The 20,305-nt window shown below is 36.4% G+C and overlaps 1 protein-coding gene across 2 annotated transcripts in view; it reads right to left on the bottom strand.

Annotated features, from left to right (window-relative positions):
- Nucleotides 1–20,305, bottom strand: part of SCAPER (S-phase cyclin A associated protein in the ER) — a 504,096-nt gene that overhangs the window by 229,593 nt on the left and 254,198 nt on the right. For both annotated transcript variants that reach the window (XM_004276347.3, XM_033440145.2), the window contains exons 22-23: nt 14,605–14,670; nt 5,242–5,368 (exon numbers count right to left, since the gene is read on the bottom strand). In XM_004276347.3, the coding sequence (XP_004276395.2) occupies nt 5,242–5,368; nt 14,605–14,670 (193 nt within the window). The remainder of the gene's footprint in view (nt 1–5,241; nt 5,369–14,604; nt 14,671–20,305) is intronic.

Consider the following 20,305-nt stretch of genomic DNA (forward strand, 5'->3'; position numbering starts at 1 on the left):
GGACTATTTATGTTTTTAATTGTGTTCCATTTTTCTTTTTCTCCATCTTTGCTCCAACAGCACACTTTCTTAATTACTGCAGCTTTAAGCAAGAGATATGAATAATCTAATCCATGAACATGATAGATTTATTCCTATATAATATTTTGATATCATAAATACAGTTGATTTTTTTTATACTCTCCTTGTATCTAGTGGCCTTGTTAAACTTATTTATTAGCTTATGATGTTAGCTATGTTTTTTTTTTTTGTAGATACAATTTGTCAGATTAAGGAAATTCCATTCTATTCCTGGTTTACCATCATGAATTGTTTGGCTGCTGAATTTACCAAATGTTTTTACTGCATCTTTCGAGATGATCATTTTTTTTCTTTTTTCTTCTATTAATATAAGCTATGATTGATTTTCCAACATTAAACCGAACTTGAATATCCTGAATAAATCCAACTTTGTTGTTATATATTATTCTTTTAATACATTGCATGATTCGGTTTGCCAAAATTTTGTTTAGGAAATCTGAATCCAAGTTCATGAATGAGATCGGCTTGTAATACGATTTTCTCCAATTTCACTATGATGTCTGTAGGTGTGTATTTCTCTTTATTTACCTGGCTTGAGCTTCATTTGGCTTCATGAATCTGTGGGTTGATTTAGAAGTTTTAGAAAGTGCTAAATGATGATGACTTCAAATAATGTTTCTACTCCTCTACTCTCCTTCTGAATAACTATACATACATTAGGCATTTTCACTACATATTATATGCCTCTTACACTCTTCTCTGTGTTTTCCATGTCATCTTCTCTCCATGTTTCAGTCTGGATTCTTTCTTATGACCTACCTTACAGTATACTAATTCCCTGTCCAGCTGGTTTATTCTGCTGTTATCTCACGTACAGTTTTCTTGATTTTAATTACTAAAATATTCAGTTCCAAAACTTCTATTTTCTTTCAAATGTGCTGTACCTTTAAAAAAATAATTAATACTTATATCGTTGAACATAATAGGCATAGTTCTAGAGCTCCTATTGGCCTGTTTCTATTGATTTTTATCCATGTTGTCTTGCCATTTATACGCCTAATTATCTTTCTCTGTCAGACAGTATATTTGAAAATTATTTTGTTGAAGTAATTTGAGACTTAGGTTGATTATTATCTTCCTCCAGAGTAGACTATCCATTTGCTTTTGTTAGGTACCTGGGGGTATTAGCAATTCAAGATCACTTTACTGCTTTTTCCAATGATGGGATTTTCCCAGCTACCCAGATGATTTCCCGTTTATCTGCTGTCTGTGCAACGACTGGCATACTTCCTGTTTACAGTTCAGTCCTTTAAGGTCCCAACCCAAAACATGGGTTTTTGGCCACTGTCCTACGACTTACAGTTCTAGACTCCAACAATTTTTCCCCACCAGTTCTGCAATAATATCAAAAGTACTACTCAGCTTCTCATCCGCCCCTTTTGGATCACCAATTGTACCCAGCCCCAAAATGCCTGCCATGTTCCCAGATCTTAGACCAGTAATTCTTCACTACTTTATTAGCAATTCAGTTCCAGTTTGTATTTTGTCTAGCTTTATTCATTGTCATCAGTGAGAGGACTATTCTGAGTTACCTCCTCTGTCATTGCTGTTAGGTCTATAACTAAATATTTTCAAGCTTATCTTTTGTTTCCTTAACACGTAAAAGAACAGTTTTATGATCTGTGACTGGTATTTACAAAGCCTTGCAGTTCTAGTTTCTGCTTGCTCTTACTCATAATGACTTATCCACTTTTGTGCTTGTTTTTTGACTGCAGCTATTCGTTCTTATAAAATTACTTGACAAAAATTACCTGAGGCCTAGGATAAAGGTGTCTTCTTCCAATTAGGACTCGCATTTCCTTCTGCCAGGTTTCTAGGGGATGCTACTAACCAATCTGGGACTATTTTAAACTCACTTCACCATTTGATATAATACAGGTAATGTGAACTTGGACTGCAAATCTACTCCAGGGCTGGATTATGGTTATAACTTCTGCACTATACCGAGACACATTCTTTGCAGTCTCTGAGGTCAGGTGAGAGGGTTCACCATTACGTCGGGGAGCAGGCTATGGTGGTTTTGGTGAAGGGAAAATCTCCTATTAGACTTCATACCTTAGGTAGCCCTTAGGCTTGTACTTTTGTCTCCCTACCCCATGAGGCCTGCAAAATCGTAATTCACATTTGCCAGCCTGGCAAATACTCTTGGGGCATTCAGTTATAAGCAAAACTGTCTAAACTCTTGCTTTTTCTTTGGCCTGATAACTCTTTATTTCTCCTTAGCTCTTTGATGCTTTTAAGAAAATTACTTTTAAATTTTTTCCAGAATTTTTAGATGTTTTTGATGGTAGAGTTGGTGCAAGTCCCCTAGATCACCATATTTCTTACAGAAGTGGCTGCGGTTTGTTAAAAAGCATAATACATGCAAGAAAGCTTACAAACGTTTTATTTCTGAACAGAATCAGAGAACCCAAAAAGCCAGAAGGGACGTGAGACACACAGTAAGTATTCCAAAACCCAGGTCTCCTCAGTTTCCAAATCTCTTTTGTGACAAGAGCATTTTTGTGCATCACACATTTAACCTGTTAGTCCTAAAAACATTTCTCAGAACTTCAGAAAAATTACCTAAGGAAACTGTGTCAAAGCAGTAACAGAAAGCATCAGTGTGTTGAGGTCTAAATTAGAGGACAAAGACCTCAAGATTAATCTCTCACCATTCCTCAGTGAGTGCCTGCCCAAGTTCTACCAGTCCCCCACCCCCACCCCCATCACTTCTAGGCTGTCTTCAAATCCTTCACTGGGTACTTGGCTTTGGTGTTAATGATTTTGTTACTCCAGGCAGTTTTCCAAACAAAAAGGAATGGTTATTTATAATTCCTAGACTGAAATCATAAATACCATCAGCTGAATTACACTGAAATGTCCGTATAACTCTATGAACAGAAGTTCACATAAAGTTAGTCTGTCTTGGCTAGGTAAAAAGGATTTTAGTTATAAAAGTTGCAAAAGGATCTTATTGTAGGTAAGTTTAGACTCTTAGGTGGTCCTGCAGTGTATACTCTGAGGACAGCTTTGCAGCAAGGTTCCTGACACAGATCATTTAGGCTGGGAGCCAGACAACATTTTTCTCCCTCAAATTATAAGGGATCAGTGGTATTCCAGTAAATTGCCCCTTTGTGAATGAAATAACTTTACTTAGATTTTCATACTGAAATACCATACTGAATACCTTTCTTATACAGATCATTTTACTTTTTCCTCAAAAATTTTGTGATTACTTCAGTCTGAAACAGTATTCATGAGATACAGTATACATGGTGGTATCTTCAAGCAAATGCCTTTTAGTTCAAAGTATAAGTACCCTTTATAAAAAAAAATCAGTATCTGCTAATTTTAAAATAATTAGAGATTTTTCCAAGGTATATAAAACCTCCAAACACTCCACCTAGTACATGTTGGACAGCTAACAGCTTCTGAACTCTCTCATACTCTGAAAGGGACATGTTATACAAAAGAACTGACTCTATGTGGCTCTGCCATGATATCACAGTGAATATGCTGCTCTCAGTTCCTATAGAGGATTGTATTTTCTGATGCCAAAATGCAGCTGAGCACTATCTTGTAAAGCTGATCATTTATATGACTGAAAACCTGGTAATTCCACCCATGAGGCATATCCCCTAGAGTAGAGCACTGATTCTCAAAGTATAGTCCCTGGACCAGCAGCATCAGTGTCACTTGGGAACATATTAGAAATACAAATTCTTGGGACCCACTCCAGACCAACTGAATCAGAAATCCAAGGTGTTTTAACAAGTCCTCTAGGTGATTCTGATACAGACTGAAGTCTGAGGCTCCCTGCTTTAGAGAAATTCTTGTTCACTTGCTCTGATACAAAAATTGTTTGAGCAGAATTGCCCCTTCTCTCTCTACCTCTCCCCACCGCCCCCCCACACACATCCAATCCCAAAAATGAACATCTACTGTCAGGAGAACAATATAAAAAAATGTACTACTAACACAATGTAGTACTCACTATACAACAGAGAAAATAAATGAAAAACAGCTACATTTACAAGCTTAAATAAAACTTAGACCCATAATTTTGATTGAAAAAAATCACGTTAAGTCTGCAGTGTGATATTTTATAAAGGTTAAACACAAGCAAAACTAAATAATATATTATTTAAATATATATTAATGTGATAAAGCAATAACACTATTTTTAAAAAACAAAGAAAGGATACCCCTTTAATTCTGTACAGTACTTCCCTCAGAGGGAGCAGAGGCAAGGGGATAGGGTGAGGAAGGAACACAGTGGGAACCATAAATGTACTGGGATCAATCTAGTTCTTAGGTTGGTCATGAGATTGCAGCTGTTCACGTATTTATGTAATTTTTATCACTACATTCTTTTGTATATATAAAATATTATATAATACATTTTAAACCCAGAAAACAAAAAAATGCAGCTCATAAACAAAGATAGTCATTACCTTAAGTAGAAAAATTAGAAACCACCTAAGTGATATAAATTGTGTAAATTGTGATATGTTCATTCAGTAAAAAAGAATTTTAAAATATATGAGAAAAAATTTATGATAAAATGAGTTAGATAAAATAATGTAAAAATGTACAGTAAAAGGATTAGAAAAAATACAATAAAATGTCAATAGTGGGTTTTACAGGGAGTTTTGTTTCTTCTTTGTACATTTAAATTTTTCTATAGTGAATAATAAATACTTTAAAAATCATTAAGGATTTTTAAAACTGTCACTGAAACATTTAATAACTCTAAGTCATTAAAGAAAACTACCAAATCTTCCATTGGAAACAGGAAGGAAGTTGGTATTTTGTGAAAATCTGTGATATATGAGCTTTATAATTCAAAGTTTTGTATTTTCTGCCATAAAACTGTGTATCTTTACTACTCTGATTTCATTTAAAATAATTTCATGTTGTTTGTGTGGGAGGAAATATGACTGAGAAAACCATGACCTAAAGAATATATTTTTGCCATAGTGGACGTCAATTAAAACAACTAAAAACAACTTCGATATCCTTAAGAACAAAAAGAAAAAATATCCACCAATGGCTGACCAGCTTTTGGAAACACCGAAGAAACACATATACTGAGAGTCTGCCTTATAGCCCCAGGGCCCATCATAATAAGAAAGAAACATAAAGATTAAGGCCAGAGGCCAGAGATTAGTTACATACCTCTTTTTCCAATATTCTAGCGACCTCACCAAGGGTACGATCTAAAGCAGAAACCTTATTGTTTGCCCATGAGCCACTGTCTTGTACTTGTAGTTGTTTTAGAAGATCTTTGGCTAATCGCTGAAGCCTTGGATACAAAATGAAAGAGAAGAATGGCATGAATGTATTAGACTATAATATTTCATTTTCCTAAATATTTTTAAACAAAAGTTACTTTCATTATTGTATTAGAAACTGCTTCATAGAGCACCTAAGGGGAAGAAAAACAAACCACTCCTAAGGCTGGTATTATCCTATGTTCACAAACATCAATCTAGTCCTTGTGACACAAAATAGATCTAGAGGACAGTACTGTCCATTCACAGGATTAGCTGGAGCAATTGCTGCCATCAGTTTCCACGTGACCCTTAAACTAGAACAGAATTGGAGATGGGGAAAGGTGAGAGTATGATGGCAGAGAAAATGAGTATAAGACCCTGAGCAGGTTTTCATATTTTGATTTAAATCTTCAAGGTAGCCTTGGATACCATGTTATAAGCACTGTAAACACTCAGAATATCAAACTCTCCATTTTCCAATTTACAGGCAATTTGGGGATTTCCTGCCACTGCTGATGTCATTTAGACAACAGAGCAATTATTTCCTTTTCACCAAGAATAACACATATTTCCTAGATCGTAAGATTCTTTAGTAAGGGGAACGTATGTAATATTTCTTTGAAGCCCTTACTTCTTCTGTTTCATATACCTTACTCTTTGATCAATCTTCCTCTCCTTTCAACTTACTTGCTTGAGTATCCTACCAGCAGATACTCACCAGACACTTTCCCAGATCTCTCCACTTTTCCCCTATGCATCATCTCCCTGTTGCCTTACTTCCATTTTTATCTATGATTGATTCCATAGGCCATCATTATAATCACTTTCTTGTAAACGTGTGCTACATTCCCTTTCTGTTGTTCTGTTACTCCTACAGCTAACCCCCAGCCATGGTAACAATCATTAATGTTTGTTTAGTGGGCCAGGCATCCCTCTCAGTGCCTTGCATACATTAATTTATTTAGCTGGATTAGTGAACATCTGCCTGCCTTTTCCATTTTTGATACTGAGAAACAGTCATACCATGCAAAAGACTGGTATGACTACAGATTCAGAATCTTACTAATATACGTTTGTCTAGTCTGCTCACTCTCCTACAAAGACTTGCTTCATATATTGCTCAGTCTCCTCACAACTCCACCCATTCCTTTCTCCCCATTACTTTCACATATGAAGATCTTACATCTTATAGAGAAAATGGAAGCTACTGGAACCAGAAAATCTTTCTGCCACAAAATCTACAAGGATATCAGCACTTCACCCATACTCTCCCTTATTTCTCCTATTACAATCAAGGAAGACTGATTCCTCCCATGTAGGGCTAGTCTTGCCACACAGGCTCTGTATGCACGAGGTCTTCCTGGATCTAAATCCCGCTCTTCCTGCTTCAGTGTCTTTGCAAATGCTATTCATTCATTCCTCTGAAATGCTTCCCCCACCTCCACATTATCTAGAAAATTCCTACTTATCCCTAAGTTTTTAGGCCAAACATTGCTTTCTCTGATTTGACTATTCCTTCAAATCACTTATTATAAGTCTCTCCCATGCAGAGATTTACAACAGAACTTTTGGTAATGATGGGAATGTTCCATATCTGTACTGTCCAACATGGTGGCTGCTAGCCAAATGTACCTATTGTGCACTTGAAATATAGTTAGTGTGACTGAGGAACTAAATTTTAAGTTTTATTTAATTTTAGTAATTTAAAAAGCCATATGTGGCTAGAAGCTATCATACTGGACAGTGCAGAAGCACAGTATTAACTTCATAAGACAGGGTTCTTTTCTTTTTTTTATTATTAATTAATTAATTTATTTTTGGCTGCATTGGGTCTTCCTTGCTGCACATGGGCTTTCTCTAGTTGCAGCGAGCGGGGGCTACTCTTCGTTGTGGTGCACGGGCTTCTCATCGTGGGGGATTCTCTTTGTTGTGGAGCACAGGCTCTAGGTGCGAGGGCTTCAGTAGTTGTGGCACGCGGGCTCAGTAGTTGTGACTCGTGGGCTCTAGAGCACAGGCTCAGTAGTTGTGGTACACAGGCTTAGTTGCTCCGTGGCATGTGGGATCTTCCTGCAGCAGGGATCGAACCTGTGTCCCCTGCATTGGCAGGTGGATTCTTAACCACTGCGCCACTACAGAAATCCCGAGACAGGGTTCTTGTCGACCCATTCACCATCTTATCCGTAGCACCTCTAGATAAGTACCCTCAATAGATATTTAATGATGAATGGTCTAAGAAGAAATTTCTTCTTTACATTAATATTAATAGTATCCATAACCTCATATGTTACAAAATGCTTTCATGTACATGATCATTTTTAGTCCTCTGAAAAACACTGTCCATCCCTGTTTGAAAAATGACGACGCCAAGGCTCAGGCAAATTAGGTGACTTTCCCAAGGCCTCACGACTGGTAAATGTATTATTGGGACTAGAAACCTAGGCCTTTAATCTTCAAATTTCATGCTTTGTCTCCACACCATATTAGTCAATTCAAATAAGGAAATTTCATTCACAAATGAATAATATCTTAGAATATAATTTCATCTAGAAATGTATTTATGTAAAAAAACTGAACTCCTCAAAGAATACAACAGTAATTGCAGCTCAGAAAGGCCCTGGTGAACTCCAGTTTAAACCTAAGCTATCCATATGAAGTTTACTTCGATAAGTCAAGGAATAAATACAAACTCTAAAATCAGAAATACCTATGCTTAAACTCTGGCTCCAGAACATACCACATATGTAAACCCTGGGGAGGTTATTTATCTACTTTCAATCTCAGTTTCTTCAACTTGAAAGTGGAGATTTTATATATATATTTTTTTTCTTTCAGAGCTTCTGAAGATTAGAGATAATTAATGTAATGTACCTAACAGCATTCACTAAAGTAGACATTCAATAAATGACCAACTCTTATTACTATTCATTGACAGAAAGTCTCAACCTAACAAAAGGAAAAAGGGAATATAAAAAATACAAAAATAGAATAAGAGCAACATACTTCTTTTCTTCCGAATCGAATATGGGCTAGAGTCCCATCCGATTAAAGTTACTGACCTTATCATGTGGATGAATATTGGCAGCGAACTTCATTGTGTGACAGATAAGTAGCCACTTCAGCTTTTGGCTGAATAAAGCCTGCACACCATGTAACTGAATATCCAGCCATAGCAATGGATGCATATGAATCTAGCACTATTCTTACCAAGAATGCTCACATTCCACTGAAAACCAGGGGTATTTAGGGAGGCACAAGGGCCATTTTAATTCACAGAATACAAGAGGCTTGTATTTCACCCTGAGGTAAATCAAATCTGGGATTCATATGAACCTATCTTTCAAGGAAGAATGCCAAATCAAGGGGATGCTTAGGTAACATGAGCTAAACCTCTGTTTTATTCCCTGCCTCCAAAGAAGTACCACAAATAATACAGCCCCTCTCAAGAAAAACATTAGATTTTGATTCATACTATAAATAATGATAGAATGTCACAGGACTCAAGCCCTGAAAGCTGTATTTTCCCTACAGGGCAAGAATAGGAGCTGTTTAGAGGGTGCAGTTTTTATTAATACAGAAATTGCTATTTGAGTTACTTCTGGCATGTTAATTTTTTCTAGCATGAAAAGAAAACGTGAAGGATTCATAACTCCTAGCCTAGAACATGAGAAGTATCTGTCAGGTAAATGGCTTTATGGAGAATTTTTTAAGGTCAGATATTTTCTTCTCAAAACTTGAACAAATTCTAACAACTCTAAGTTCAAACCTGTCACTGGCAAATGTGAAATGTAAGGGCTTCTCTGTAAGGATCCCTAACTTTTATCACGGTCAATTTTGGGAGGTTCATTAGGATCATTGGGAAGATTTATAAAAGTGTAAGAAAGGGGACTGGGCCCACATTAGGAACTAACATTGTTCTTCGGTGTGATGTACAGGAAGACATAAACATATTAACTTCTTTTTTCTTTCACCTCCTCTATTTGAAAGGTACATAGTCTAAATTTAAGGCTACTGCTTCCCCTTCCATTTGTAAATAATATGCTTAAGCCTGTATTTCTAAATGTAACAGCCTAAGAAATCCCCATATAAGATGAAAAAATCAGTGTGCATATATTGCCTCCTACATTGATCATCATTCATTGTTGCCAGCCAGCATCCTTTCCTGTGGAAAAAGAACCCATCTATCCCTTTCAGGGAACTACCTCACCTTCATACTTACATGGGTATACTAGATGTGCTCAATGCTATCAGGGTGTTCCTGCTCCCAGACCCTCATTCTTAGTGGAAAGATCTAGAAAATGTGTGTATATTATTATATAAATAAATATAAAAAATACATGTAACTGGGCGCAGTGGTTGAGAGTCCGCCTGCCGATGCAGGGGACACGGGTTTGTGCCCCGGTCCGGGAGGATCCCACATGCTGTGCAGCGGCTGGGCCCATGAGCCATGGCCGCTGAGCCTGCATGTCCAGAGCCTGTGCTCCGCAACGGGAGAGGCCACAACAGTGAGAGGCCGGCGTATCGCAAAAACAAAAACAAAAACATATAACTATATATATAATTATATATACACAGAGTTGACGCTTGAGCAACAGGGCTTTGAACTGTGCAGGTCCATCTATACGCAGATTTTTTTCACTACGTATGTCCCACAGGATTCAGGATTGGTTGAATCCGTGAACACAGAACTTTGGAGGGGAAGGCCGACCGTAAAAGTTACAGGCAGATTTCTGACTGCTCGGAGGGCCGGTGCCCCAGCCCCCACCCTCACTGTTCAAGGGTCACGTGTGTGTGTGTGTGTGTGTGTGTGTGTGTGTGTGTGTGTGTGTGTGTGTGTGTGTGTGTGTGTGTGTGTGTGTGTATCCCTACACTTTACATCTATATTTATTTCTACTTATATATATAATGGAAAACACGAGTTAAAACCGATACCTACAATTCCAATTCACCACCACAGGATTTTCTATTCTCCCTGGGTCTATTTTTAACTCTCTTCTCTCATCCTTAATATATTTACTTATGTGAACAATCCATCTAACATATCATGCATCTTTCTTTATGCATACTGTTATCTTCCTGCTTGGCCTCCAACTCCCTACTCTGGGCTCTTCTGCCATTCTCAGCTTGCTTGGGTTTCACACCCTTTGCAAGACTCCCCTGACAGACTGTGCCAGGATTACATTCCATGGATTACCCTCCTCATTTGGCTCTGATTCCCCACACCAGGCCATGGTGTCCTACCCCACATGGAAGCTCCCTGTGCTCTGCTTGGGCTCTGAACCTCCATACCTGGCACCCCTCCTTAGCCTACTCTGACACCCACCGTTGTGCCACTGCTGCCTCCAGCCATCCAGCCAGTGCAGATGGTTGCTTGGTGCTCTCTCTTCTAGTGGCTTTAGGACTGAATTTTTCTGGAAAGGGAGGGGAAACTGGTGGAAGAGTCATTTTCATTTATTAGCTAGAATAATTTTATAAGGAGACATTTCTTTTCATCTGCTATTTGGTTACCAATTTCAATCGGTTACAATAATTATCCTTTTTGATGCTCAAATTGTCCTATTTTTGTCTATTAGTAAACTTTTCAAGTCAGTTCCTGAGTCTTTTGATAAAACACTAGCAGTCTTTGAGAGATTCCTTGCCATCTAGTATGACAGAGCATTCAGATCTAGCATTAGACATTTTTCCAAGAAGCTCTTGCTCCTTTTAGTGAGATATGCTCACTGCTACTGCATTGGTCATTGTTTCTAGGCCTCTTCAATCGACAGAGCTAGGAAATAAGTAAATGTGTGTACACACATACATAATACATGTGTATCGATATATGTATATACACAAATACGTATACACACAAATATGCAGAACACTTTTTAAAAGATAAAATATCTCATAAATTCATATATTTCAAATTCAGTCCTACAGGGGTATTACCTGATCTCTAATGTATTACATCTATCTCCTTTCATCCAGACTGAGAATTCAGTTTCTCAGTAATACAGGGGATGAAAGAATGCTAGTCTCCATAATCTTCTTTACTTTATCCTTATTATTATGCACATAGACTCAGAATAACATTATCAATAATACCATCACCAATATAACTGGAGAATGGTTAATTTTTTAGAATATGTTTTCCTCATTCTCCCCAATATTTTTCTTATAGTTATATTATAAAAACAACTGAGATACAGTTATTACATAATATTCTTTTTCTTCTGGCCATCAGTTATTCTTAGTTCTATAAGAAACTATAACTATAACTTCATCCTTAGTCTTTATGTTGATGTCTAATAATTTTGATTGTCTAAGGTTCATTCTCTCTTAGTATTTAAGATCCTCAAGAAAAGAAAATGTGGGTCAAGGATTTTGTAACTGGCAAAACTGATTTTTTTTTTTTTACGGTATATGGGCCTCTCACTGTTGTGGCCTCTCCCATTGTGAAGCACAGGCTCTGGACGCGCAGGCTCAGCGGCCATGGCTCACGGGCCCAGCCGCTCCGCGGCATGTGGGATCTTCCTGGACCGGGGCATGAACCTGTGTCCCCTGCATCGGCAGGCGGACTCTCAACCACTGTGCCACCAGGGAAGCCCGGCAAAACTGATTTTTGAGGGCATAAAATTATTGATAAGAAAGAGTAAGAACTAAGGCAACATTGTTCACATCAGCCCTTCTTGAGAAACCTACTTAAGACTGAGGTTCAGGTGCTTCTCTCAAATTGGTTCCCTGAACCTTCCAGTGAAAACCTGTTAGTTATTTGGGGGTTATCCTTTCCTTACATCTGTTATCCCAGTTGCTTCTCTTTGCTTTCTTTCACACTGATGTCATTACCATGCAGGTCTTGTGGCTATTTGTTCCCATCCACTTGCATTTCAGATTTCATGCAGATACCTGGCAATGCAGTGTTTTTTGTAAATGCTTCCATGGGTTTTGGGTTTTCTTTATTAGTTATCTGGTTTCTATATTAAAATTTGAAGATATTGAAAAATTATGCTTCTATTGCTACTGCCATTTTTCTAGACTTATAATTTAAAAGAATACCCTGGTTGCCCTGTGGTGAAGAGACTGTAGTAAACAAGGGCAGAGCAGTGTAGAACTAATTAGGAAGCTGCTACAATAATCCAGATGAGAGACACTGGTAGGTTAGACTACACTAGTTACTATGGAGGTAGTGAATAGTTGTCAGATTCTGAATATATTTTACAGATAGAGCCAATAGAATTTTTTGATGGACTGAAAGAGTGTGAGAAAAAGGATGACTCTAAAGATTTTAGATGTCTTAATTTAAGGATGGGCTTGCCATCCTTAAATTAAGATGAGCAAAAATATGAGGGGTAAGGTATGGGAGCAAATTTCAGGAGTTTGATTTTGCACATGTTCACTTGAGGCATCCAAGTGAACAGAGACATTCAAGTGGAAGTGCTAAATAGGAAGCTGGATATAGTGTTCTGGAGTTCTGGGGACAGGTCTGTATTGGAGACATAAATTTAAAGTCCATCCAGATACTAGATGTTTAAAGTCATGAAACTAAATGAGATTACCAAGGGAGTAATTCTCTATTTGAACTCTCAGGACAAAGGCATGTTAATGTCAGTGGTCAAAGAGACAAGAAACAACCAGGCAAAAGATACTGAAAAAGAGCATCTAGTCAAGTAAGAGGAGAATCCAGAGAAAGTTGTATAATAGATGGTTACATTAAAGGTCCCCCTTGAAGTATATCTTGCCAGCCATGACGTACATAGTCACCTCAGACAGTGACTACGGACTTGGCAAAATGACTTGCCTTGGCCAATGGGACATAAACAAATGTGACACAAGCAGAGGCTTGATAAGGCCTGATATCCTCTATGAACACTGATGCAAAAACCCTCAATAAAACAAGCAAAACAAATTAAACAGCATATTAAAAGGATTATACACCATGACCAAGTGATCTGTCATCCTCAAGGAGGCTGACCAAAGCTTCCTTATATGGCAGTCACAGGGGAGCAAGAAAGCAAAGTTGTGAGCAGAAGCCTCAAGACTTCTGGAGCCAAGGCTCAGGAGTCACATATTGCTTCTGCAGTAGACTGTGGATGAGAACAAGTCAAAAGGCCAGAACAAATTCAAGAGTAAGGAAAATAGAGTCCACTCCTTGATGGAGAGGTGGCAAAGTTATATTGCAAAGGGATATGCCTCCAGGAATGGCTCAACAACTTCTGGCCATCTTTGCAAACACTATACCACATCATATATTAAATTTCCTCAAATTTTGGATCTATTTCTAGACTGTTTTAAAAAATCTATTCCATTAATTTGTATTATTATTCACATGCCAATACAAAACTATTTGGTGGATAAATTAGGAGTTTGGGACTAGCAGATACAAACTACTATATATAAAATATATAAACAACAAGGTCCTACTGTATAGCACAGGGAACTATATTCAATATCTTGTAATAAACTATAATGGAAAAGAATTGGAAAAAATATATATACTGGATCATTTTGTTGTATACCAGAAACTAACACAACATTGTAAATCAACTATAAATTAAAAAAATAAAGTACAACTTCAAGTGCTAGAACTTAATCATATACATAATGAATAAAGGATATCTTAACCGTAAACATAAAAGTGGACATCCTAAGCTCCAGATTCACATTGCCTTTCAATAAGACTACACCAGTCTGTACCCCCATCGGTAATATTATATAAGTACCTTTCTCTCACTGCACCTCTACTGGTAGTCTATTTGAGAGAAGCAAAATGATGATGTTTTTGTTTACTTAGCTATTACACTTAGTAATTACGCTTACACCCAATGGCGGAGTCTAAATCCTCATCTGTCAAGTGGCCCTTGCAACAATCTTGAATGAGATCTCCTCAGAGTAAGAACCAGTACAGCCTTGCCAGAACTTGTTTTGTTAGAATAGGGTTTCTTTACCTCAGCACTACTGATGTTTTGGATGTGGTAATACTTTGCTGTGGAGGCCTATCTTGTGCACTGAAGAATGTTTAACAGTATCCCCTGGCTTCTGCACGCTTGATGGCAGCTGCACCATTTTTCCAAGCTGTGATAACCAAAATATTATCACATACCCCTAGGCACAGACAAATGTCCTCTCGCAAAACCATCCCCAGTTGGATACCACTGTGTTAGCAGAATAAAATTCTAGGCATCAGATACAAAGTCCATGACCACAGGCATACAATGATGGTTCAGATAAGCTTTTGTTACAGGCAAAGACTGAAAAGACAAAGAACTAAAATGTAGGATAAAATACTTACTTTGCTTTATAGGGTGAGTCTGAGCCAGAATTTTTTGTTTCCAATAAACTCTCGTATTCCTTGGCCCTAAAGAGAAAAGAGTTTTATCACTGTTAGTTATTTTGCTGCTAATTTTTATAACAAAATAAAACGTTGGCTGTGTTTTTCCTCTCCCAGTACTAGGAACATTACCACACTAATTTTCACACTTAGATTTCTGAGATTGCATCTTTAAATATTATAAATCTATCAAAAAAGACTAAAAAATACATATTTCCTCACAGGATATAAAACAGATTCATAAAAACACTTCTGAGTTTAGGGACATGGTACAGAATGGTGCTATTTTTCAGAAATGTTAAAATCATGATAATTAAATTTAAAACCATACTAAGTTTCTACAAGGTGGTTGAGGTGCCTCAGGAGGCATATAATGCAAGATTAAATACAGGTAAAGAACAGTCACTTAACTCTAGAGATAATTTTAAAAGGCAGTGGAAATGACTTGACCAGATACTCAAAGATTTGTTTTGTTCTGCTTTTGTTATTTATACTGACTAAATTCCAAAAGTCTGCAAAAATCTGAGATAACACTCTTCTGCCATTGTCCAACTAAGCTCCACCTTGCCTGTAACTGTAGGTCACAGCCATCAACAGGTCACCAAACTAAGCAGATGTCACTACAGCAATCCATTAACAATGACTTAATTTGTCAATTTCCCTTTTCAGAGGAAAAAGAGAAAAATACTAATTTAAATATTAACCACTCACCCAAAGGGTTCTAGTCTCAAATAATTAGTCCAGTGACCTATGAAAGAATTAGTCACAATGTACACCAATCCATACAGCAATGACAGGTGAAAAAATAAAAACTGTTTCATAAAAAACCCGAAAGATGCAAATTACAACACACCCAATGAGAAAAAAGCAATCTAGCATAGGTTATGCTTGGGAATGAAGAAATAACTAAATTAGAATTAAACATTAAATTATGTATTGTTTCAACCTACGTGTGCTCATTGCTATCAGCCAAAATATTAAGGCATATCAAAATGGGGAAATAACCACATTGTAGTTGCAAGTAATTGTGACCTCATATGAAAGGTGGGGAAAGTAACAATTTTGCAGGATTGAATATGTTCCAAGAGCTGTGCCAAGGAGCTACACATTCGTTGTCTCATACAGTCTTACAAACTCAATATATATATTGTCCTCCTTTTACAAAAAAGAATTTGAGGCTTAGGAAGATGCCAGTTATATCAAGACATATATTTTATCTGAGCCTTCAAGTGGAAAAAACTGAATACATTCTCCCATTCATGCACACCTAACTAGAAAAATACTACCCAAAGAAATCCTAACTTTACCTGGAATGGTAGTTAACCACTTTTTCCTAACTTGAATCTCGCCTTGATTCACTTTTAGCAATCAATTAAATATTTATTTCCAGGGCCCCTACTCTGTATAAACTAGAGTATGGGGGGATAATGAGAGTTATATATATATCAGGGATGGGGTATATATATATATATATATATATATATATATAGTGGGAATATTCAATGTATTTATTCTCCATAAGGAGGAGGAAGATACAGCATTAAAAGATACATAGTTCTACAAAGCTGAGTAAGTGACTCATGCGTACTGTCACAAGTGCTCTTTTCCACCTAAGATGCTAGGGGGAGTTTCCTCAAGGAAATGGAAAGTGTACCTGCTTGAAAGATAGGTAGCATCTGAATACATGAAAAGAAAATGCCATTAATAGGGTATAGAAGTGAGCAAATAATGCTAGACATGGGAAAAACACAGGTTTTGCTTAGGGAACAGTGTACAGATCCCTTTTGCTGGAGCAAAAGATTAAAATGTGGGAATAATGAGAGATAAGGCTGAAAACGCATTATTTCAGAAACTCTATGATTATTAAATTCTGATTACTTACTCTTTAAGATAATGACCCACTTTATTAATATTTTAAATTTATTAGTGTTGTGTTGTATACTGCATTCCCTCACTTTTAGTCTCCTTGTCATCGTGGTTGTACTCTTTCTTAGCCATAATGTGGGATATTTATTTACTCCGTTTTATTTTTTGTTAGCTTTTCAGAGTTTACCAATATTCTCCAAGAATTAGATCTTATCAACTTCTATTTAATTTCCATTTTTATCTTTATAAAGATATAGTACATTGTAAGTGCCATATGTATATTTGTTAAATAAAAATAAATACATCTATAAATAAAAATAAATACATCCTATTTCCCATGAAGAAGATATGAATATTGTTCTAACCCTTGAGTTGTTCAGACCACTACTACTTCAACTGATAAAATAATTTAAGGCTAAAATTTCATTCTGAGTAAAGTTTTGACCATACTCCATAAGTTTCATGTTCTCATTGTCACAAATTTCAAACAGTTTGTATTTCCATTTTGTCTTACTCCTAAAAACTCTTACTTCAAATAATGTTTTCTGGCCCACTCCCACCCCTTGGTTCCGAAGTGTTAATTTTTTTGTCTTTATAATTCTTTTTTTCATTTTTGGGTCAGCTTTATTGAGGTATAATTTACAAACAATAAAAACTTTAAATTTTAAGTGTATAACTTGATGAGTTTTCACAGTTGTGCCTACCAACATAAGTGAAACCACAATCATGATATAAAGCATTTCCACCACCCCACAAAATTTTCTCATGTTTTTCGGTAATAGTTCTCTTCCCCCTGCCCCCACCTTCTTGTTCCTAGGAATAATCCATCTACTTTTTCCCAGTATAGATATCTGAATATCAAATTACTACAATCATACATACTTTCTTGTGTCTGGATTAATTCATTTAGAATAAATCTCGAGATTCTTTCATAATCAAATATATTATTAGTTAATTCCTTTTCACTGCTTTGCAGTATTCTATTGTTTGGACACCACAATTTATCCATTTCCAGATGGATATTTTACTTCTTTCCAATCTGGGGCTACTATCTACTCTAAACATTTGTAGACAAGTCACTGCATGGGCAGATGTCTTAATTTCTTTTGGATAAATACCTAGGAATGGGGTTGCTGAGCAATCTGATAAGCATGTGCTTAACCTTAAAATACAAAAATGTTTACCAAACAGGTCACTCCAATTTGTACTTCTACCAGCAAAGAATGAGAATTCCAGTTGCTTTAATCCTTGAAGAGTGTCTTGCTTAATTTCTTTATATCTGTGAAGTTCTCATATTTCCTTTTGACTTCTAACTTCATTTCCTTGTGGTTAGAGAAGATATCTTGCATGATTTCAATATTTTAAAATTTATGGAATCTTGTTTTGTGGTCTAACGTATGATCAGTGCTGAAGAGTATTTCATGTACACTCGAGCAGAATATGTATTCTGCTGTTCTGGGGTAGAATGTTCTCTATTCATCTGTTAGGTTTAGTTAGTTGATGTTGTTCAAGACTTTTATTTCCTTGTTGATCCCCAGACTGGTTGTCCTATCCATTATTAAAAGTGGGGTATGAAGTATCCAACTATTACTGGTGAACTGTCTATTTCTCCCCTCAATTCTGTCAGTTTTTCCTTCATATATTTTGTGACTTTCTCAAGTCACAAAGGTGACTTGAGACAAGGTGCATATATGTTTGTAATTGTTATGTATTTTTGATGGATTCATCCTTTCATCACTACATAATATCCTTCTCTCTTTATTGTACAATTTTGGTCTTAAAGTCTATGTCGCATGATAGCAATATAGTTACTTCAGCTATATTATCTTGCAGAGGGTACTCTTTGCATGAAATATTTCTATCCTTTCACATTAAACCACTTGGGTTCTTATATTTGAAGTGAGTCCCTTGTAGACAGCATATAGTTGAATGATTTTTAAAAATTCATTCTGCCAATTTGTTTCTTTTACTGGTGTCTTTAATGCATCTATATTTAATGTGATTACTGATAAGGACAGATTTACTTCTGCCATTTTGCATTTTCTGTATATCTCTTTGGTCCCCCAATTCCTTCATTACTGCTTTATTTTGTGCTAAATATTTTCTAGTGTACCACTTTCATTCCCTTATCATTTCTTCAAGCATATGTATATACTTATTTATTTATCTATTGTTTTCTTAGCAGTTGTCCTGAATTATAATTAACATCTTAATTCATAACAATCTAGTTAGAACTAATACCAACCTAGTTTCAGTAGTATACAAAAATGTTCCTATATAGCATTTACCTCCTTTATGCTATTATTATAGGTCATTTCTTTATACATTGTGTGTCCATCAACATAGGTTTATAATTGTTTTGTGTAGTTCTCTTTTAAATCAAATAGGAAAAATGAGGAGATACAAAAATACTACATTTACACTGATTTATACATATATAGTTACTTCTACAGCATTCTTTATTTCTTTGTGTGGATTCAAGTTACTGTCTACTGTGTTTTTATCGCAGACTGAAGATTTCTGTTAGAGCTTCTTGAAGTGCAGGTCTACTAGTGACAATCTCTCAGCTTTTGTTTATCACGGAATGTATTAATTTCTCCTTCATTTTTGAAGTTTTGCCAGATATAGAATTCTTGGTTGACAATTTGTTCTGCTTTTGTGTTTTTCTACCAGGAAACTGAATATGTTTATCCTACTGCCTTCTGACCTCTATAGTTTCTGATGAGAAATAAACTGTTATTATATTGAGGATGTTTTACATATGAAGAATTGCTTCTCTTTTGATGTTTTCAAGATTCTCTTTGTCTTTATCTTCCAATGTTTGATTATAATGTGTCATAACGTGGATCTCTGCATTTCTCCTACTTACGAGTTTGTTGAACTTCCTGGATCTGCAGATCATATCTTTCATTAAATTTGGAAAACTTTCAGCCATCATTTCTTCAAATGTTATCTGCCCTTTTCTCTCTCTACTCTTCTCTGGGACTCCCCTTATGTATATGTTGGTATGCTGGATGGTGTCCCACAAGTTTTTGAGACTGTATTCAAATTTTTCCCCATTCTTTATTCTTTCTCTTCCGTGGAGTGGATAATCTCAATTGAGAATCTTCAAGTTCACTGACTCTTTCTTCTATCTGCTCAAATAAGCTGCTGAACCCTTCAAGTAATTTTTTTTCACTTCAATTACTGTACTCTTCAGCTACAAAATTTCTATTAGTTCTTTTAAAATTTTTATCTCATTATTAACATTATCCAGTTGGTTACATATCATTCACATGTTTTCCTTTAGTTCTCTGAGTATATTTAAAAAATTTTTACGGCTTCCCTGGTGGCGCAGTGGTTGAGAGTCCGCCTGCTGATGCAGGGGACATGGGTTCATGCCCCGGTCTGGGAAGATCCCGCATGTCGTGGAGCGGCTGGGCCCATGAGCCATGGCCGCTGAGCCTGCACGTCCAGAGCCTGTGCTCTGCAATGGGAGAGGCCACAACAGTGAGAGGCCTGCATACCGCAAAAAAAAAAAATTTTTTTTTTAAATCTTTGTCTAGTAAGGCCAATGTCTGGGCTTCCCCAGGGACACTTGCTATTAATTTTTTTCCCCAGTGTATGGGCCAATTTTCTTTTTTTTTGCATGCCTTGCAACTGTTTCTTGAAAACAAGACATTTTAAATATTATAATGTGACAACTCTGGAAATCAGATTCTCCTTCCTCTCAGGTTTTGTTTTTGCTACTTGATATACTTGTACATTTGTTTAGTGAGTTTTCTGAACTAATTTTCTAAAGTTTATATTCTTTGTC

Source organism: Orcinus orca, chromosome 2, assembly GCF_937001465.1.
Source record: "Orcinus orca chromosome 2, mOrcOrc1.1, whole genome shotgun sequence".
NCBI classification, from domain to species: domain Eukaryota; kingdom Metazoa; phylum Chordata; class Mammalia; order Artiodactyla; family Delphinidae; genus Orcinus; species Orcinus orca.